The sequence below is a fragment of the Hemibagrus wyckioides genome, linkage group LG28 (genome assembly GCF_019097595.1).
Source record: "Hemibagrus wyckioides isolate EC202008001 linkage group LG28, SWU_Hwy_1.0, whole genome shotgun sequence".
Lineage (NCBI taxonomy): Eukaryota > Metazoa > Chordata > Actinopteri > Siluriformes > Bagridae > Hemibagrus > Hemibagrus wyckioides.
Genome location: NC_080737.1, coordinates 19,819,114 through 19,841,336, shown reverse-complemented (window position 1 = coordinate 19,841,336; position 22,223 = coordinate 19,819,114). Strand labels below are relative to the sequence as shown.

General features: G+C 40.1%; 2 protein-coding genes across 4 annotated transcripts; one reads left to right on the top strand and one right to left on the bottom strand.

Moving 5' to 3' along the window:
- Nucleotides 1-231: 231 nt before the first annotated feature.
- kif1c (kinesin family member 1C) lies at nucleotides 232-18,773 on the top strand. Of its 3 annotated transcripts, XM_058382758.1 has the most exons (25): nucleotides 232-791; nucleotides 2,887-2,989; nucleotides 5,253-5,385; nucleotides 7,259-7,335; nucleotides 7,649-7,828; nucleotides 8,429-8,494; nucleotides 8,589-8,767; nucleotides 10,010-10,121; nucleotides 10,229-10,306; nucleotides 10,471-10,536; nucleotides 10,753-10,831; nucleotides 10,954-11,032; nucleotides 11,192-11,340; nucleotides 11,436-11,581; nucleotides 11,703-11,782; nucleotides 11,912-11,987; nucleotides 12,306-12,385; nucleotides 13,302-13,396; nucleotides 13,503-13,586; nucleotides 13,713-13,893; nucleotides 14,090-14,162; nucleotides 14,520-14,618; nucleotides 15,297-15,467; nucleotides 15,720-16,112; nucleotides 16,534-18,773. In XM_058382758.1, the coding sequence occupies exons 3-25, from the start codon at nucleotides 5,283-5,285 to the stop codon at nucleotides 17,395-17,397; spliced, it is 3,510 nt and encodes a 1,169-aa protein (XP_058238741.1). In that variant the 5' UTR covers nucleotides 232-791; nucleotides 2,887-2,989; nucleotides 5,253-5,282; the 3' UTR covers nucleotides 17,398-18,773. The 3 variants fall into 3 exon arrangements, with proteins under 3 accessions (XP_058238741.1, XP_058238740.1, XP_058238742.1); XM_058382757.1 differs by lacking the exon at nucleotides 2,887-2,989; XM_058382759.1 differs by lacking the exon at nucleotides 2,887-2,989 and having other exon boundaries at nucleotides 233-791; nucleotides 11,448-11,581.
- Nucleotides 18,774-18,848: 75 nt separating this feature from the next.
- psmb6 (proteasome 20S subunit beta 6) lies at nucleotides 18,849-22,015 on the bottom strand. Its single transcript, XM_058382761.1, has 6 exons — nucleotides 21,861-22,015; nucleotides 20,715-20,782; nucleotides 20,497-20,628; nucleotides 19,767-19,896; nucleotides 19,447-19,591; nucleotides 18,849-19,160 (listed from the first exon to the last, which is right to left on the bottom strand). Exons 1-6 carry the CDS (start codon nucleotides 21,957-21,959, stop codon nucleotides 19,033-19,035), a joined length of 702 nt encoding a protein of 233 aa, XP_058238744.1. The 5' UTR covers nucleotides 21,960-22,015; the 3' UTR covers nucleotides 18,849-19,032.
- Between the last annotated feature and the right edge of the window lie 208 nt (nucleotides 22,016-22,223).

The following is a 22,223-nucleotide window of genomic DNA, read 5'->3' as shown; positions in this document are numbered from 1 at the left end:
TGAATAAAATATCTATCTATATTCACACCACCCCAGCGTGGACTTCTTAGTCCAATTAGACTGGTCAGTTGGTGTAAATAATATTCCCTTGGTGTTAGTCACTTACTAAAGGAAAAAATGTGGTTTGGACTCAATTCAGAATGTTCATCTGGATTCCTAAAAAGTTTGGAATCCTTGTCTGCAATGAAATCCGACTCCAATCTGGCAACCCCGCCTGAGAGGTTGTCCAGTGTGATCGCGCGAGACCGGAGCGGAGCTGCCAGGGCCGCACGCGAGGCCGAACTTTTTACCGGTCACTTTTTTTTCTTTCTTTCTTTTTTTTTTTTGGCCTCACCTAGTTTTTTATTTTCATTATTTCCCCCCCCTCAGACCCCATAGTGGACACAGAGACTCACATTTTAACGGCTAAATTGTCCTCGTGTGCCGTTTATACGTGTCTAAGAGCTAGCTTGTTAGAAATTTGTTTTCGTCCTGACGTGATTTAAGAAAGTCCGGAGTTTGACGTCTTTAAGCTAACTCGCTAACTGGAGGTAAAAAAGTGACATCATCGAAGGAGAACTTGATCCGAGATTCTAAGTGTCGGTGGAGAAAGCTTGGAGGTTGTGTTTTATTTATAAAGATTTGGGGCCCAAACGGAAAACTTTGTGATAAACTTTTATTTGTGTTGTCTGAGGTGGTTTTGAACAGCCGGTGATTAGCATGCTAAACAGGTGCGGCTAGTCTCGAGACAGGATTCGGATTTTTCTGGGGTTTATTTTTTGCCTGAACTTTTGGATCTTTTTTTTTAAGGGGTGAGTAAAACTTAACGTTATCTGTTTTACAGCAGTGTATAAAACTGTGCCTGATAATCTTTACATTTATACTTAAAGTCCACTAAAATCAGTACCTCATAAACACACACTTCTTCTACGACGTGTGTGTGTGTATAGTATTGAGCTGTTTTCAACACAAAACCTTATTTTATCTTCCAGTATTGCTTATTGATGCTTTAAATGAAACCCCCAGACTCGACTCATGAGTCAGTGAATCATGAGAAGAAGTGAATCACACCGGAAAGCTGTTCTTTCTTGTTCTTTTTTGTTTATTCCTAATAGAAGAGAAGTTGAAGTTGGCTGAACAAACATAGCCTGTTAGCTCCCAGATGTGTGTGTGTGTGTGTGTGTGTGTAAACACACACCTGATACTGTGTGTGTGTTTCGTCCATCTGTCCCCTTAATTGATTTTCTTTGTTATTCCATTCTTCTCTCTTTATTTCTCTCATTTCTGCTAAAAACATCTTCCTTATCATTTGCATTTCTTTTTCTTTTCTCGTCTTTTCTCTCTCTTTAAAAAAAATATTTTTGTTTCCATCCTCTTATTCTTTTTCATTTTTTTAGTATTCTTTCCTTTCATTCTTTCATCTCCTACTTTTCTTTAATTTTATTCATTCAGTTTTTTTGTTTTCTTCTCTTTTCTTTCATCCATTTCTCTTATTTTCTCTCTTTTTTCTTCTTTCTCTTATTCCATCTTTCTCTCTTTCCTCTTGTCATCACATCTTTTCTTATTCATTTGCTTTACTTTGAGTCTTTTCTTTCTTTTTTCCTCTTTCTTTTCTTTCCTCCTTCCGTCTTGTCGTCTTCTATTCTTTCAGTCACTAGGTCTTTCTTTTCACACATTTTTTCCCTCTCTTTTTATTTTCCCCAGCAGTCTGTACTCTCTGTATCTTTATTCCTCTCTCTCTCTCTCTCTCTCTCTCTCTCTCTCTCTCTCTCTCTCTATATATATATATATATATATATATATATATCTTTCTTTCTCTCTCTGTCTCTTTTTTCTCTCTCTCTCTCTCTCTCGGCTCATCTTTCCTTTCTCTTTTCCATGCCTTTTCCCAACTTGTCTTTCTTCTTTCACCCGGTCTCTGTTCAATCTGGTTTTTTTTTGTTTTTTTGCTTTCTCTCATTTTCTCTTTATTTATTCTTTTTTGTAACCCTTGCAGCATTTTCTTCTTTATTTCTGCTCTCTGAATATTCTTTTTCTCTCTCTCTCTTATTCTTTCTCTTTTTTCTTTCCTCTGATCTTATTTTCTCATTTCTCTACGCTGGTTTATTTTCACCTTTTACTCAGACGTGTTAATATTTTCTCTGCTCCGTGTTGAACCTGTGTTTCCCTTCAGGCGTGTGTGTGTGTCAGAGATTACAATCTCCCTGCCCTGTAATGAAGCACTGACAGACAGTAAATTCAGTACACACACACATTCCTAAGGTTCACAGTAAAAACAGGTCTCTGATTTCTCTCTGTTTATTTTAATTAAATTCTTTCTTCTCCTTTTTTCATATAATTACTTTTTTTTATCTCAACTCATTCTATTGTTTCTTCTCACTCTTATTCCATTTATTGACAGTAAACAATTTACACATGATTTTTATCGTAATACCTGTGTGTGTTTGTACAGAACCCCAGTGTGTTCTCCTCAGTGCGGTTCTTTAGTCTCTCATATTGAAAGCACAGTTGGGTCCGAGAACATTTGAACAATTCACTTCCAAACCAAATAACAAACGAATCAAAAGAATCAATTTGTCACTGATTCAGATTTAACAGCTTGACTAATTGAATGAAGTCACTCCAAACTGCAGTGAATCACTCTTCAGAATCATTACAAACTTAAGATAAAATTCTAATTCTTTTTTTTATTCTCACAAGCATTTGACGAAATTCAGAAATGAAGAGATTTGAAACATGGAGTGAAAACAACCAGCTACTCTGTATGAATCACAGACTTGTGACGGTCATTTCAACAACAAAACAGTGTGACCAGTACATAATTGACTCAGCCATTTAATCTTTTCTTCTCTCATCTCTGTTCCATCTCTCTGCTAAACTTCACTTACTCTTTTATCTCTCTTTCAGTTTTCAGCCTGCATCGATATGTCTTTCTTTTTCTCTCTTTCTCTCTGATGCGTATGCTTCAGAATTTCTTTGACCGTCCTAAACCGTTGCTGTTGATCCTAAGGTGAGCTTCTCTCTTCCTCTGCATTCTTACAGTTATTTAACTAACTGTAATTTATGTCCATAGTGGTATACAAAAATGCACTTATGTCATCCTTCATTCTTAACAGTCATGTTTTGGTCCACATCACAGATAAGGCAGGTCTGTTCAGGTCTAAGCAAATGTTTAAGTAAAGAATAAAACACTTGCACTTGGGGAAGTGCCGTATTAGGAAAATAATCTGTGCTGTTGTGTTGCCGCATGATCCATGTAAATTCTTCTGTAACAGCATGTCCTCACATGTTTTATTCTTCTTATACTATAGTAATTGTCCAGCAATTACAATTTCTGTTTATTAAAGTACTACACGTCTCTTTATCTTTTAGGTTTTTGCTTTTGATATACTGTATTGCCAAAAGTTTTGGGACGTCTGCCTTTCCATGCACATGAATGTAATATGGAGTTGTCCCGCCCTTTACAGCTATAACATCTTCAACTCTTCTGGGAAGGCTTTCCACAAGGTTTAGGAGTGTGTTTATGGGAATTTTTGACCATTCCTTTAGAAGCGCATTTGTGAGGTCAGGCACTGATGTTGGACGAGAAGGTCTGTCTCTCAGTCTCCACTCTAATTCATCCCAAAGGTGTTCTATGGGGTTGAGGTCAGGACTCTGTGCAGGCCAGTCAAGTTCCTCCACACCAAACTCACTCATCCATGTCTTTATGGACCTTGATTTGGTCACTGGTGTGCAGTCATGTTGGAACAGGAAGGGGTCATCCCCAAACTGTTCCCACAAAGAGCATGAAATTGTCCAAAATGTCTTGGTATGAAGCTGAAGTATTAAGAGTTCCTTTCACTGGAACTAAGGGGCTGAGCCCAACCCCTGAAAAACATGTATAGACATGATCATCTGTCCTTCCTTCACCAGCCTCTTCTTCAGCAACGCATCATGATGTTCCTTAAAATGTCTTAAAATCAAGATCCAGCTTAGTGACAAAAACAAGTGTTTTTCCCTTGTGTGGCTGTGTAAGTGTGAAGGTTAAAGAGTGAATGAGGGAGAAGAATTAAGAGAGAATGCAGTCACGATAGAGGGATGAACGTAGAGATAGAAAATAGAGTCAGACTCTCGGCTGTAATTGCGTGAGCCTGAGCGTGTTTCGAAATTGGCAGTGAAATGTGTGTAATGTCAGCTATGTGCATCATGCAGGCCGTGTCACTGAGCTGTGTGTGTGTGAGAGAGACTGACACTGATGTGTGCAGATCTCTATTGCACTTGTTGTTCACTTTGTTCAAAGTAGATATTTTAATAGACACACACACACAGAGATATATATATATATATATAATATATATATATATACACACACACACCCCCTTAAGTCACATTCCTCAGCAGCCCACCCTCTTCTCTCGTACCAAACTAGCAGTGCTTGAAATAATACACTGTTATGGATTTATTAAAGAGGAGCTCAGCGTACAGCTTCACAAAAAACACACAAACACTACAGAACATCACAACACTGTGAAACGTCACAGACAGTGTGAAGCACCCTATTCTTCTCTCTCTCTCTGTCTGTCTGTGTCTCTCTTTGTCTATCCCTTTTTGTCTCTCTCTTTCTGTCTCTTTCTCTCTCTCTCTGTCTGTCTGCCGGTCTCTCTCTCTCTCTCTGCCTCTCAGTCCATCTCTCTCTCTCTCTCTCTCTCTCTCTCTCTCTGTACCTCTACATATTTTGCTGTAATTATGAGGTTTATCCCATCCTCTGATGAAGTGTGACTTGGCTGCCTGCCAGACTGCTCATCCTGATAAAGGAAACACCTGTTAGACACACACACACACACACACAGGTCCACACCTGTATATCTGAGTCCACCATATGGTAAATGATCTTTGTGGAAAATATGAGGAGAAAACGGAAGACGAAGTAAGAGAAAAATAAAATCTGACTCCAGCACATCAGACTGATTTCAGCCTTTTATCAGTGTTATTCTGTGTGTTTTTCTGTTTGGTTCAGAAAGTAAACACTTTTATGTAGCATCTTCATAACCATCTAATTTTATCCAAATACACAATAAATAAATAAACAAGCATAGTTAATAAATTCAGTATAGATGTAATAACGTACATCTAACGTACATAATAACGTACAATAACGTATTAAATAAACGTTAATTAATTAATAAAAAAAAAATTTTGTTTTTTTTTAAATTCTGTTTTGTTTTTTTTTGTTTTTAGTGCATGTGTGTTTGTGAAATGTGGATGCTCTAAAATACACTACTTTGGTCCTGTAGGTGCTAAGAGCTGATTGGCTGGTGGTTGCCATGGCGTCTTCGGTGAAAGTGGCAGTTCGCGTGCGGCCCTTTAACAACCGTGAGACGAACCGTGGAGCAAAGTGTGTGATCCAGATGCAGGACAAGTCCACCTGTGAGTTTTACATACACACACATACAGACGCACACACACGCACACGCACATACATATATACACAAACAAACACCAAAATCAAATCACATGGCTACAAACATTAAACACACACACACTCTTGTGTTAATCAAAACTGAGCTAATCTACACAATCCTGATGATCTCGCATGCTGCGTCTCGGAGCTACAGAAACGTAAGTGAACACTGATTTATTAAAATATTCCATTCCAAGTTGTAATGCATTTCACAACAGTTCTATATAAACAAAAGGTTTATATTAACGATAATGTAAACTTGTGATAAAGCTGTATACATTTGTTCACGTTAAAATTTAAACTTGTATATAAAAATACATTTATCTTTGTGATAGTGGTCTCTCTCAGCACCAGTCAAGTCATATTCCTAGCCTGGGAAGGTACAAGGAGTTTATCTGGAGGTTGTGAATAACAAAAAATGAATCTGAAATATTAAATAGAGCAGGAATTAATTATTAAAGAGAGAACAAGACGTTCATGTGTGTATCTCGCTGAAGGATTCGTGTCCTACACACTTTTATCTCCACCTATATTTTAAAATGTAATCACAGCACCACACAGTTAGCTTTAGCCCGTGCTCTGTTAGCATTCGTGGAACCGCTATATTCCAGTTGTTCTGTGTTAGCGCTGGTGCTGAGCTTCTAACCACATTGTGCTACATTCTCTTCCTCTTACTCAGCATTTCCACCATTTTTCCACAGGCATCTCGGTGTGTGCCCCCTCCCGCCCTTCATCATCATCCCTTCCCCCTGCTCTCCATTCTCCACTTTCTCTTCTTCTTCCTGGTTCTTTCCCACACGTCCTCTCCTCCCTCTCTCCCTCGCTCTCTATTTAAAGAATCTACAATGCTGGCACTCTGTTGGCTTTAACACCCCCCGAACACCCCCACGCCCAATCCACACACAAGGCGATTTGAGCACTGATCTGAGATCTGTGTGTGTGTGTTTGGCTGGATGAGGCCCAGTTAAAAGTTTTAAAGGAACTCTCGGTCTGTTTGCGCAGTCTGTGCTTCCCTTTGTCTCTATTTAAACAGGGCTGAACACCAGGAATTGTACTGAAAATTTTTTCACACATCAATCTGATGGAAACTCCTAATTTAATCATTCTTTAATTCTAAATCTCTTGATTTAAATACTTTGTGTCTCTCTTGTCTTAATTTAGAATGACAAATAAGCCATCAATAAATATGGTATTAATCTGCATGGGCTGACTGGACACAGATTAAACATTACACTTAATTACAGGCTGTTAATACACTAATCACTCATCATACAGTTATAGAGTTGGAGTTTTCCAAGCATCTGGCAGCAGTATTGACTCAAAGCAAATATTTTAGAAAAAAAAAACATGTAATGAATTAAATAAAAAAAATACAGTCATTTGCTCAAACCTATATCGTCTCCTGGTTATGAATTTTCTCAGTTTCAGAATCTTCAAGGCTGCATTTGTAATTTTTTGGAGCATCTCATTACACCAAGTGCCTCAGGATATGATAGTGACCAGACTGAAAAAAGAGATGCCCTTATCTAAAAAGTACTGAATAGTTTCGTTTGAAACAAGTGCTTAATTGCTTGCTTGTTAAAAGATAGAAGAGTCTTGTTTATAAATTGTTGAATGTGTAAATTTTGGAGCGGTTGTTGGTGAGTAAACTCGTGATCTCCAGGAAGCTGTGAGAAGAACTGGCCATCTGATGTGTCTGGTTACAGCTTAGTCCCCCTGTGTGTTAGAGCTCTTACAATGAAAAGATAAGATTGATCTTTTAAAAAAAAATCTGTAAAATAGGGGCAAATCTTTTTTTTCCTGTTTTTAATAATTAATGTTGAACTGTTTGTGTTGCAGGCATTATTAACCCCAAACAGCCCAAGGACACACCCAAGAGCTTCACCTTTGATTATTCCTACTGGTCACACAGCACAGTGAGTCTCTCTGTACACTACAGGAGTCCACAAACAGCATTCTTTATTCTTAAGCTCATGTACCTTGTGCTGTTATTGACCGTAAGCAGTGATGATACACACACACACACACACACACACACACACACACACAGGAATGTTCTATGTGAGTCAGTATCACGTGTTGGTCATTGCAACAGGAATTTTTATTTATTTTTTATTTTTTTTTTGCAATTTTTGAGGAAAAAAAATAATCACAGCTAAGTTACAGCTCTGTCTCACCATTAAATAAAAGACTTTATTTACTTACTAATGATGACGACATTTCCTTTAGGCAGAGGACCCGTGCTTTGCCTCTCAGAGGCAGGTGTATTTGGACATCGGAGAAGAAATGTTGCTTCATGCCTTCGAAGGCTACAACGTTTGCATCTTTGCATATGGCCAAACCGGAGCAGGAAAATCCTACACAATGATGGGCAAACAGGAGCCAGAGCAGCAGGGTATCATCCCCCAGGTGAGAGAGAGAGGATGCTGGGAGACATCAGCACTCAGGACTGGGCTTAAACTATATATGCTTGTTAACTGTGTGTTTATGTATTACCTACTCACATTCCCACTCATTTACCTACATGCTTATATACCTGCTTACTTGCTCAGTTATTTACTTCCTTAAAAACGTGCATACTTACTCTCTCACTTCCTTGCATGTTTGCTTGCTTACTTTTTTCTCACTTGCTGTCTTATTTGCCCACTTACTTGTGTTCTTACATGCTCATGTTCTTGCATGCTTATCTGTACACTTGCTTGTTTGTGTTCTCATTTGCTCACTCACTCACTTTTTTTTTCTAATCCAGTAAGACTCATAGACTGATGGAGTGTTCTTTGTAAATCTGATTAGACAATGGAATGTTCCTCTGTGTTCCACATGCTGTAATTGGATTGGGATCGTGTAATTTAACACAGAAGCACATGGGACAATAGAAAAAAAATGTTTGGTTTAAAATGTGATGAAAGGTGGCAATGAGGATCGCTGTAAAGTAACAGAAAAGAAACTACATCTATATGACGTGCTATTTCAGCTGACTGTGTGTGTGTGTGTGTGTTCCTCTCCCAGCTCTGTGAAGACTTGTTCAAACGAACTGCAGAAAACTTTGACCCTGACCTGTCCTACTCTGTGGAAGTAAGTGTGTATAGAAATCAATTCTACATCTCCTGACCAATCAGAGTTCAGAATCCAACTTCACTTGGTTCTATGTGTGTGTGTGTGTGCACAGGTGTCATATATGGAGATTTACTGTGAGCGTGTGAGGGATTTGCTGAACCCGAAGAGTAAAGGCCCTCTCAGAGTCAGAGAACATCCCATCATGGGGCCTTATGTGGAGGATCTGTCCAAGCTGGCCGTCACCAACTACACTGACATCGCAGACCTGATGGACTGCGGCAACAAAGCCAGGTATGCATGAAACATCGGATAGATAGATAGATAGATAGATAGATAGATAGATAGATAGATAGATTGATAGATTGATAGATTCATACTTTATTTATACTTTTTCATCCTATTTAAACAAATAAATAGATAAATCAAGGGTGGAAAAAAGATTATATCAGAAATATTTCTACAATACAACATACACCGATCAGCCATAACATTATGACCATTGACAGGTGACGTGAATAAGACTGATGATCTCCTCATCATGGCCCCTGTTAGTGGGTGGGATATATTAGGCAGCAAGTCAGCATTTTGTCCTCAAAGTTGATGTTAGAAGCAGGAAAAATGGACAAGCGTAAGGATTTGAGCGAGTTTGACAAGGGCCGAATTGTGATGGCTAGACCACTGGATCAGAGATCTTGTGGGGTGTTTCCGGTCTGCAGTGGTCAGTATCTATGAAAAGTGGTCGAAGGAAGGAACAGTGGGGAACCGGCAACAGGGTCATGGGTGGTCAAGGCTTATTGATGCACGTGGGGAGAGAAGACTGGCCCGTGTGATCCGATCCAACAGACAAGCTACTGTTGCTCAAATTGCTGAAGTGCAAAAATGGTTCAGGAATGGTTTGATGACCACAACAACCAGTTTGAGGTGTTGACTCCGCCTCCAAATTCCCCTAGATCTCAATGCAATCCAGCATCTGTGGGACATGCTGGACAAACAAGTCTGATCCATGGAGACCCCACCTCACAACTTACAGGACTTAAAGGATCTGCTGCTGACATCTTGGTGCCAGATCACACCTTCAGGGATCTAGTGGAGTCCATGATTTGAGTGGTCAGGGCTGTTTTAGCAGCATAAGGGGGACCAACACAATATTAGGCAGGTGGACATAATGGCTGATCAGTGTATATCAGCATTGTTGGTTGATTGAAAGAATTAAAGATAAAATATGACTTTAAAATGAGTTTTGATTTTTCTTTACTTATTTTGATTACTGTGTTTGGAGAAATTAATACGTTTTGGTGTCACTGCTAGTTCCTTATTTACAGTAAGGGTGTGTGTGTGTGTGTGTTTAACCTTATGGGCACAATGTATACCCTTTTTACATCTGAGTAGCTTTTAATCTTGTGGAAACCAGTTTATAATGTATATCTTAAAAACACACTTTCTGCTGGATTAAATAAATCAAATATGATTATGTAGAATTGTTATTTTAAAGTTAATTCAAACTAACATAAAACAAAATGAATCTGTCTCCAGGACGGTGGCTGCTACCAACATGAACGAGACGAGCAGCCGCTCTCACGCCGTGTTCACCATCCTGTTCACACAGAGACGCCATGACCAGATGACCAACCTCGACACTGAGAAGGTGTGTGTGTGTAACATTTATAGGTTTTACTTTTGTTAAACAACAATTTTTTGGAGCATTTAAAAATGTTTGAAGTGTGTGTAAGTGTGTGTTGTAATGTTCTTCAGGTAAGTAAGATCAGCCTGGTCGACCTGGCAGGAAGTGAAAGAGCGGATTCATCTGGGGCAAAAGGCATGAGGTTAAAGGTGAGACCAGTGTTGTGTTGTCATTTTGACTTGGTTAGTTAAATATCACACTATTAACTCTGTACATAGTCCATATAAATGCTTTTATTTATTATAATAATAATAATAATAATATCACTACACTTTTACGAGTAAAGATGCCATTTTTGTTGTCTAATTTGCAGGAAGGTGCAAACATCAACAAATCTCTCACTACACTGGGCAAAGTCATCTCAGCACTGGCAGATATGGTAAGAGACACACTCATCATGGACAACTATATCACATAAACATAATAGAGGATGTAGTTGTTTGGATATCATCATTTGTATTTCAGTTCAGTTAATTAATTATTGACGTTAATTAGTGAATGTTAAGTTAATTTAATGACAGTGTTATAAGGTCTGATGAGAAGAGGAATGATTAGCATTGTGTTGCTGTTCTTGTTTCTCCTCCACGTCAAACAGCAAAGCACCAAAAAGAGGAAGTCTGACTTCATCCCTTACAGAGACTCAGTACTCACCTGGCTGCTGAGAGAGAACCTGGGTAAGTGTGTGTGTGTGTGTGTGTGTTGCACTGTAAATACATGTAGCAGTAGTTTACAGGTGAGTGTGAGCTCTCTTTTTGTATGTAGTTTGATCTGATATGAACGTTTTGTTTTGTTTAAGGGGGGAACTCTCGTACGGCCATGATCGCTGCTCTGAGTCCGGCAGACATCAACTATGAGGAAACCCTCAGTACACTCAGGTGTATACACACACACACACACACCTTTTTAATTCCCACTCCTGAAACCTTCTCAAAGAATTCCTGAAAATTCTAGAAAAACATGAACATTAACGCACAATGTTTTGTGTGTGTATTTATAAAGGTGTTGTAACATTGGTTTTTGTGTGTGTGTATCAGGTATGCGGACCGAGCAAAGCAGATCCGCTGTAACGCCATCATTAATGAAGACCCCAACGCTCGTCTGGTCCGAGAACTCAAAGAGGAAGTGTCAAGACTCAAAGAGCTGCTGCTGGCTCAGGGTCTCAGTGACCTCATACCTGCTGCAGGTAAAACACACACACTACTCTCTGATGTGTGTACACACACACACACAGATTTAAAGTCCTAACCTGTAAAATTATAATGATAATAAATCTGTCAGGATCTTCTGTAGTTGGAGGTTCAGGTGTATCCCAGCAGCCGCCTGTTCCTGGGGCCCAGATTACCCATGATGCACCAATGGAGGACCTCAAACCCTCCAGCCCAGTGAAACCTATTAGCAAAGAGGAGGCTGTGGAGAGACTGAAGGTAATCCCCCCCCCCCAACACAACTTGTGGTTTCTGACTCTCTTGATATCATTCTCTATCATGCTCTCATGTCCCCTCTGTCTTTCTCTCTCTGTCTCTCTTTCTCTATTTTCTTTCTCAGGAGACAGAAAAGATAATTGCAGAGCTGAATGAGACATGGGAAGACAAACTACGCAAGACTGAATCCATACGATTAGAGAGGTAGGAATACACACACACACACACACAGGCACACACACAGTACATGTATATAGATCATCATACACACTGCACTGTGTGTTTAAACAGTTGTTTGGAACTTGCTCATTGTGTGTGTGTGTTTGTGATCAGGGAGGCCCTGCTAGCAGAGATGGGAGTGTCCATAAGAGAAGATGGAGGGACTGTTGGTGTATTTTCTCCCAAAAAAGTCAGTTTCTATCCTCGTTCCTCTAAACCTCAGACTGTATTTGAACACAATAATGTTAGTCACTACAGCAGGCTCATTTGCAGCAGCCTCAGGGGTGCTAACACATTTCATCAGGAAGTCTGTATTGTCATCATGCCTCTTTCCCAGTCATCCAGTGTTTAACTCTAATTCAGATTTCCAGTGAGGTGGTCAGATCACTTTTAGGTTTTTTTTTTTTTTAAGATTTTGATGGGACAGTGTACATACATCTTTACATCTATTTAGTATATTTATTATATAGTGTTTCCATAAATATAACAAAATGTGTGTGTGTTTTAGACTCCACATTTAGTGAACTTGAATGAGGATCCTTTGATGTCGGAGTGCCTGCTGTATTATATTAAAGATGGAATAACCAGGTACAGTACGAAATCATCGGTTTTGTCATCGGAGTGACATCAAGCACTTTAATACCTTTACATAAACAATGAGCTAGTTAAAAAATGTCTTGTTAGTGAGTGAATATGAAGATACTTATGGCTCTTAAAAATATTCCCAATATTTCCAATCCAGTGTGTATTTTGGGACATTCACTGGTACACTATATTGCCAAAGTTTTGGGACACCCCTCCAAATCATTGAGTTCAAGTGTTGTTTTTCAGGGGTTGGACTCGGCCCCTTAGTTCCAGTGAAAGGAACTCTTAATGCTTCAGCTTCATACCAAGACATTTTGGACAATTTCATGCTCTTTGTGGGAACAGTTTGGGGATGACCCCTTCCTGTTCCAACATGACTGCACACCAGTGACCAAATCAAGGTCCATAAAGACATGGATGAGTGAGTTTGGTGTGGAGGAACTTGACTGTCCTGCACAGAGTCCTGACCTCAACCCCATAGAACACCTTTGGGATGAATTAGAGTGGAGACTGTGAGCCAGACCTTCTCGTCCAACATCAGTGTCTGACCTCACAAATGCGCTTCTAGAGGAATGGTCAAAAATTCCCATAAACACACTCCTAAACCTTGTGGAAAGTCTTCCCAGAAGAGTTGAAGCTGTTATAGCTGTAAAGGGCGGGACAACTCCATATTACATTCATGTGCATGGAAAGGCAGGTGTCCCAAAACTTTTGGGAATATAGTGTATGTGATAAGATGTCCATCTTTAATTGCAATTAGACTTGCACCAATCTGAATAACTGATGATAAATCAAACAAGACTAGTTCATTAGCTGATGGTAACTAGGACTAGTGTAAAATCAGTCTGAATACAGTGATGTGTTGGTATGCATTTTAAGATTCTTTATATTTGTTTTTAACCCTGTGTGTGTGTTGCAGGGTTGGGCAGGAGGATGTAGATATTCGTCTGAGTGGTCAGTTTATAAAGGAGCTGCACTGTGTTTTCTGCAGTGACGTGGAAGAAAATGGGGAAGGTAATTTATTGTGATCTAATGGTATTTACGCACTGCCTACTTCTAGATTTTTATCGATTTATGTTGTAACCATCTTCTGTTTTTTTTCTTGTTGTTTTTGATGTAGTTGTTGTGACTTTGGAGCCGTTACCCGGAGCTGAAACGTACGTCAATGGCAAACAGATCACAGAAGGAGTCGCGCTCAAACAAGGTTCTGGACGTTTCTGTTATTGTTTACATTCATGGGTTTCCTTCTTTAAGAATATTTACCCTCATGCAAATATAATGTTTATAAATAATGTATATTTTCGAAGCACTTACTGTGTGTGTGTGTTAGGTAACCGAATTGTGATGGGGAAGAACCACGTGTTTCGTTTTAACCATCCCGAGCAGGCGCGGTTGGAAAGAGAGCGCAGCGCCACTCAGGACCAGCAGGGGGAGCCAGTGGACTGGAGCTATGCACAGAAAGAACTGCTGGAAAAACAAGGCATTGATATAAAACAGGAGATGGAAAGAAGGTGAGAGAGGGTGGGAGCAGGATTAAGAGAGAGGGGGAAACTGGGAATGGGGAGAAGAAATCATAATAAGCAGAATTGAGATGGTGAGAGAGCAAGGGAATTGAAGAAGATGAAAACGGAGGGAGGAAAAAGATGGTGTGAAGAGAGCAAAATGTGTATTACATGTGAATAAAACAAATTTGTTTATGTTCCTCAGACTGCAGGATTTGGAGAATCAGTATCGTAAAGAGAAGGAGGAGGCTGACCAACTGCTGGAACAGCAAAGACTGGTGAGATAGAGAGAGAGAACACACACACACAACACACACACACTCTTTTCTGTCCCCAAGAGTGTGTGAGTCAGACTTAAAGTACAGACAATGTGAATATGTCTCTGACCTTGACATTCTCGTTCTCCCTCTCACTTTCCCTCTCTCTCTCTTTCTCTCTCTCTTACTCTCTTTCTCACTGAAATGAATTCAATGAACCATATATATATATATATATATATATATATATATATATATATATATATATATATATATATATATAATGTGTGTATATATGTATGTATGTATGTACAGTTATAATACAGTGAACACACCATAGGAATGACTTGCTCTTTCTCTGTGTGTGTGTGTGTGTAGTATGCAGACTCGGACAGTGGTGACGATTCAGATAAACGGTCTTGTGAAGAGAGTTGGAGGCTCATCTCATCCCTCAGAGAGAAACTACCTGCCAACAAGGTCGGTCTCTCTCTCTCTCTCTGTCACTTTCTATCTGTCTGTCAGTCCCACACTCCCACACACCCTCTGGACCATACTAAGGTGAAGAACTCTATGCAGAGGCACTTCACTAGGGGACATGCCCACAGCAGTCATTTCTCATGTTGTTCTCAAGTGGAAAGTTTTTTAAACAACTGGACACTTCCCTCACAATATTCTTTGCGCTGTAAAATATATATATTCCATGTCGTTATTTCCTAATATTACATTTTATAATACAAGAAAACGAGCCCTTTGATGTTGGTTTCACGTTTCTAACGTTATCTTAGTCATTAAACTCATGATAATACATTTAATTTGAGCAGAGTATCACTAATTACCTTGAGTGCCTCTTGAGAATTTATCCCTGTGCTTGTGACCTTCATGAAGGGCAGACATTTTAAGTAAATGGCTTTTAAACTCTTAATAACTGCAGCTTTCACTCTGTTTACTCTGGTCACATGTCCTTCTGGACCTTCAGATAATACTGGTGGTACGAGCTAATCTGAGTTGGACCTTATTATTATTATAAGTCGAGAGAGAATTTCTGACCATTTTATTGCGGTGATTCTTTTTATGTTTCTCTGCATTTCTCATTTCATTGTTCTTTTTTTTTTTTTCCTCAGTAGTAATGTGCAGAGTGTGTGTGTGTGCTCTCAGGTGCAGTCCATAGTGAAGAAGTGCGGTTTGCCGAGCAGCGGGAAACGCCGCGAGCCTCTGCGTGTCTATCAAATTCCTCAGCGGCGGCGTCTTCCTGCCAACCTCGAAACCAAACAGCACCCGAGTGTGGAGGAGCTGCGCACTCAGGCTGTTAAAGAGATCTGCTACGAGGTGTGCAGTACACACACACACCATGAGTAAAGAATAAAAATACTTTCTTGATAAAAAATGTCTCATTTAGAACATCTCCAACAGAAACTAATAAGGAGGTCTAATTTTATTAATATATTACATTACTAAAAACACATATAAAACATTTCTTTTTGTAAAAACAGATGAACTCTGGTCAGTAATTGTAGGTCTACAAAGTGAACTGAAAAGGTACTTGACACTATTCACACTCGTTCCTTTGCTGTCCCTCAGGTGGCCCTGGGAGATTTTCGCCACACTCGTCAGGAGATCGAGGCTCTGTCCATAGTCCGCATGAAGGAGCTTTGCAGGACATACGGACAGAGAGACCCTCAGGAGCGAGAGAGCTGGAGGAGCGTGGCAAGGGATGTGTGCAACACAGTGGGCATCGGAGAGGACGAACCAGAGACGGAGGAGAAAACAGCCGGAGGGAAGGACAGAGAGAAGGAGAGGGGTAGAGGACCCGGGGGAGGGAAGGCAGACATGGGAGATCTGAAAGCTCACATCGATAAGCTGACTGACATTCTGCAGGAGGTGAAGCTGCAGAACAACATGAAGGATGAAGAGATCAAAGCACTCAGGGACAGAATGGTTAAGATGGAGAGCATATTTCCTGTAGAGCTGCAGGTACGTCATAAATGACAAATACATTTAAACCTTTCTCTTGTGTTTTTTTTAATGTGAACACTCACATAGGACTTAAGCATCCAACCTTTAACTTCTCTTCACATATTTCTATTAATAAGAAAGTAAATTTCACGTAATTAGGATTAGCTTAGAAATTGGGTTTGTGTGGTTATTAACAATTATTACATAATACCATACTACACTTGGTCAGAAAAAATACTTTGTCTATTAATTTCTCTCCTCCTCCTCCTCCTCATGTATTTGTTAAAGCTGACTGAATAAACTAATCAAAAATTAAACCGGTCACTCTGATAGGGTTCCATGTGTGGTGAGATTAGTAAAGAATTAAGACGTGTGTTTGTTTATATATCAGTTTTCACAGCATAGAAACATGTCGTCATGGTGATATTGTTTCTTTTAGGGAGATGAAGATTCCATGACGGAAACAGATGGAGCCAGATCCGAAGAGGCGACGGAGCCGGGTGGATGGAGCGGGGAGGACGCCGGGTATCGCCGAGGTCGTCACAGGTGGCAATATCCCGATAGGTATCAAGATGTCAAGCGTCGCCGCGGCAACGGTGCTCCTACCAATTCCCAAATGGGGCGTCCTCAGAATAATCCCTTTGGCGGCGGCGTTGGGGGATCTGGACGCATCCCGAACACTTTCTCTACACCTCAGACCGGCCGCGTCCCAAACGGACCATTTCTACCCGGGACGGGACGCTTCCTGCCACCTTTAGAGAGGAAGTTTCAGTTTCCTTTTAAGGGAAATCCTCAGCACCGGGGCTTCCACTGGGGACCCTTAGCCAACCAGAGAGAACCAGACACACAGGAAGGAAATGACTCCACTACTTCTTCCTCCTCTGTGCACACTTTCCAGTCCCCACCTTCTCCAAACAAGGGCCAGTGGCAGCGGCGTAACCATGGAAACAGAGGCCGCGGTAACCGGAACCGATCTCGCAACCGGGGGCGAAACCCATTCGACGGATTCGTTCAGAACCAACACGAGAACAACGGTGAACACGCAGATGGTGCAGCGTCACACCCGAGGGCGAAGTACACTTGGTACAACCCAAACACGGGCCCGGTTCAGGACGGCACCCAACAGAACCAGAACCAGCAGAGCAAGCAAGGGTTCCAGAAACACCAGAACCAGTACTATTACGTTCCTCCCCGGCTTCAATCCGCACCGCCGGAGAAAATCCAGAACTGGTCTGGAGAGGGGGCTGATCCCACAAATGCCCCGCCTACTCAGCATGACATCACCAGCCCGATGGAGACCTGATTGGTTCGTTAATGAGACAGGAAGTGATGCAGAGGAATCAGTAATGTTGAAACGATGAGAGGTGTTGATGGAGGATAAAGGAAGTCTTGAGCTGGAGTTGAGGTGTAATATGATAAAGGTTTGCTTTGTGATCAGTTTGTTTTTGCAGTGGAGACTTTTTATTGTTTTTTTGTTTGTTTTTTTTTGACAAAACAAATGCTGGAAGCAATTATTGATTACTCATTTTTATAACTAATTCATTTTAATATTTACTCTGGGGAAGACACACTACACACACTTCATCACATACGAGCTTGAAACGGTTTGCGTATCCGTGCAATGACGTCATAGTTTTTACACGCAAACTAAAGTCTAGTGTTGGGGGTTTTTATTTTATTTTTCCAAAACTCAAGAATCACGCTTCTGTGCCTTATGATGCCTACAATCCTTTCAAGTTTTTATACACACCGTCTTTATGATTTGTGTATATATATATATAATTTTAAACGTGACGTGTGAAATAGGCGTCTGCGTGCGTGGGAGTGATGACACGACACGGGGACGAGCGTGCCTTGTGATGTGCGGTGCAGTTTGTTTTTACAAGTAGTTGGGATTCTTATGGATTTTGTATATTTGGGAAACGGCTGCTGCGTATCATTAAAAATCCTTCTACCTTGTACGCCGGAGTGAGTTTTGTGGCACAAACTTGAGTTCATTTTTTCTTAATTCTTTGACTCAGCTGTGGCGTTCTCTTGGAGTAAGGATTTTTTGTTAACTCAAATGTTCTAAGCCACGCCCATCCTCCAAGGGTCACACTACACTTTTATTTGGCGTCTGTTTTATGTCTTTGGCCACGCCCCTTTCCACTATATTTATCTAGAACACTATTTCTCTGCACTTTTATTAAATCACTAACTCCACATGTACATGCTTTGAGATGTAACCCAAGTGACTGTCAAGCAGATACACTTCCTGTTAGTGCAGTGGGTGTGGCTTAGTCACTGATTACTTCCAATTAGCCAAAACAATTAAGGTGTGTATTTTCCTAAACCCTCCCACTATTACTTTTGCCACAAAATCCACTCTGTCTTGTGCCTGCTGAGGAAAAATAAACTTACCAAAGAGGTTAAAAGGTCAGAAGTCGGCTAATGGTGCTGTTTCCACAACATGGTGGATGCTATGCCCCAATCTAGCTCTTGTTCCCCCTCCATACAATTCTTTTAGCTTAAATGTTCTATCCTGTTTGTTCAATAGTGTTTGACAATTCCTAACAATCCCTTTATTTAACCGTTTTAGATAAGTTTTTTAACCTGTGGCTTTTCCGCCACATGCAAGATCTTGTGACGATGATATGCAATGTAAACGTTTGACAATTAAAGGACTCGTATGTTACCTGACACACTGCTCATGTTTCCTACCTCTTATGAACAAAACACTTTTCTCACTTAATGAAACCTTAAACACAACCAGTGTCAATCAGATCCTGTCTTTTATTTCAATAACAAAAAAAAAAAACCCTGTTGCAGCGGTCAGTCCGGTGTGTTAGTGTGGTGTGAGGATGCGGTGACAATTTGATCACAGATTAGAATACTGAAAGATAAAGAGGTCTGAGTTACAGGATGGATAACCACTACTAATATAAACCACAAACAGATTTCAGGCAGTGGAAAACTTGGGCAGCTGATTCCCCAGAATGACGCTGCGCTCAATCCCCGTCTCCGTAATGGCCGCCAGTCTGACCACGCCCCCAGAGGAACCGTCCCTTTCCATAGCAAGAGCCAAAGCTGAAGAGACAAAGAGCGTTTACTGGAGAACTTTTTCAATAACTGCTGTCCTTTGAAAAACTTTAAAGCTGCAGTATGGGTAGATTTTGGGAGCACCCCCACTGGTAGAAAAATGTGGAAGAATCTGTACTGTATCTTCAAGCTTGATCTTAAAGTAGTATCTGAGCTGGATCAAGGTTAAACTTTTAAAGCAGAAAAATACCATCTAGAAATAATAAGTGATAAAACACTCATTAGATGTGACTATAAAATGAAGTGAACTGAAACAGCTCAGCTGCTCACTCACCCTCAGCAGTAAAGCGTAAACACTCCTCTTTGGTCATCCCGCTCCTGTAGTTCGAGTCGACGAAGCCGTAGATATACGAGCTGCCGGAGCCGCCCACAGAGACGGGCTGCCTCACCAACATCCCCCCCATTGGCACGGTGTACACCTGAGACGAGATAACGAACAGGGACAGAGATGAGACAGGGAGGTCCATGTGAGCTTTAAACAGATACTACTATAATTAACATGACTTTTACTATAGCAACAATAGCCAGTTAGAACCTGCACTAACATCAGAGCTGCCATTATAGAGAATAAATCAACAACTTCATCAGCCTTACCTGTCCTCCTCTTCGTTTGTCCCAACCTGCGACGATGATCCCAGCCATTAGCTCCTCTCTGTACCTGTAGCACATGTGCTTGAACAGATTCGCAGCAGTCTGCACCAGCGGGGCTTCATCCAGCTCGATACTGAAACGCACAATTTTCAATTCAATTTATTTGTGTAGCGCTTTTATCAATGACAGCTTTATAAAAAACATGGGGGGGGGTTTGTAAAGTTTAAAGTTCAGTTACTATTTATCTCTAACTTTTATCCCTAATGAGAAGCCTGAGGTGACAGTGGTGAGGAAAAACTCCCTAAAATGATGAGGAAGAAACATCAAGAGGAACCAAGTAAATCTTATTAAACGTGCATCTATAAATACCTTTCTAACATGATTATTTTCTGCTCTATGCTTTAAGCTTTCTCACAATAACAAAGTTTTTTGTTATCCTGGAGCCAAGCATCACACATTATTTACTCAATTTCATAATGTAAATCAAATCTGTCTTTAAAAATTCAACTTGCTTATATGTTTCTGTTTTCTGGTCGACTGAAACCAGATGCCACAGAGTGGACATGACATGACTAAAAAGCTCTCAGATACTGAGAACTGATGAGAAATTATTCATGGATTGGCTGAGAAATTTTTAAGTTGGAGGAAAAGGGGGTGGAGCTAGCAGGGTTTAGAAATGGGCAGTTGTTTGTGATTTGAGACTGCAGGTGCATTATGGGAACAGTGACTGTACCTGTGAAAGCCAAGCTGGTAGCTGACCGCGTCGGCGATGGCCTGAGTGTCTGCGGCAGATCCGGAGCGGCAGCAGAAGATACGTTCGTGAATGGGCGTGAGTTTATCAGTCACCCTGTTTGCAATGTAGGCTCTGCAACCACACACACACGGTTTAAGACAATAAACCAAATATAAGCAACAGTCATTTTCCTTGAGACCCATGAGACGGTTTCATACCCAGAGGTTGTACGAGAGTCAGCTCCAATCACCACACCACCATCAAACTCCACCGCCATGATGGTGGTCTGAAAATGACATTTATTGCTGATTAATATTCAAATTCTCTCTTAAAATGTCCACTCGCTCGCTGAGTCGGTTCATTTGACTCAACAAATCAAGTCGACTCTTTCAACACAAATGAGTCTTTCCAAAGTTTGCCATATTTTGCCCAGTGTAAAATAAATATATATATATATATATATATATATATATATATATATATATATATATATATACACACACATACATACATATATATACATATACATATATATATATATATATATATATATATATTCCCCCCTTTTCTTTTCTTTTCTTTAATAACTGATGTACAAAACGCAAATTGCACGTGACAGGACCATATCTAATCATGTGTTCGGACAGGTTTTATTTAACCTAATGGAAACAAAACGCAACGTACAAAAAGTTAATTAATTCACAATAAAAATTGCTTTACACATTAAATTTCATTAAAAATATTGTTCAAATTAGACAGCGAGTTTAATGGCAATGTCGATATATATTTAAATTAAAAACAGAAAAATAACCCGTGTTGGAGAATCGACTCTCAATGTCGACTCTCAACTTAAACAGCAAACTCAGAGTCGACTCGTTACATCCTTACAAACGATTCTTTACTGCTTTTCAACAGAGTTTTATCTTACTGGTATTACTCTAACCATTACCTATATGTACAAACACGGCGATGTTTTTAAACGAGTTTATAAATCTCTTAGAAATGATGTAAATGTAAGTTTATAGAGATTATAGTTTACTCGAATCAAAGCTACATCAAACAATTCCGCGTGACTAACTAAAATGTCTACACTATTAGCCCATTTAATTGTGTTCATGAGATACAGAACGCAGACGGCACACTTATTAAAGTGACCAGGATTGGGAAATATAATAAAGCTGTATTATTAACTGCGTTATATAAACTTATAAAGAGCTCGCGAGCCAAACCGTTGTCCTGTTGTTAGCTAGGTAGTTAGCCAAAATCTGCCATCTCATACTTAACAACCGGTTAATAAATCTACTGTCCAGAGCATTTCCTGCATTTTCCATTCAGCACAATTAAAACATTATTAATTATCTCACCCCTGTGCTGACTTCTTGTTTTCGCCAATCCGGCACCAAATCATTTTGGCTATTAATAAGAAGCTCCCCGCGTCGGCTCGCTGTCATACACGCCGCCATTTTACCTCAATACGTGAAAAACGACGGGCGACTTTCCAAATAGCGTCATAGTCCCTATATAATCACGCTACATCCGCGAAACAAACATGGCTGATGTGCACTACGTAGTAGACTTTATTTCTAAATGGCGTGATTTGAGTTACGGCCACAGCCTTTGGTGTACACACAAGACTCAAGACTACGGAACTTGTTTATCGCCACCTACTGGTTCGGAGAGGAAACGTGATTTTTTTTTTATTATTAATTTATTAATTTATTAATTTA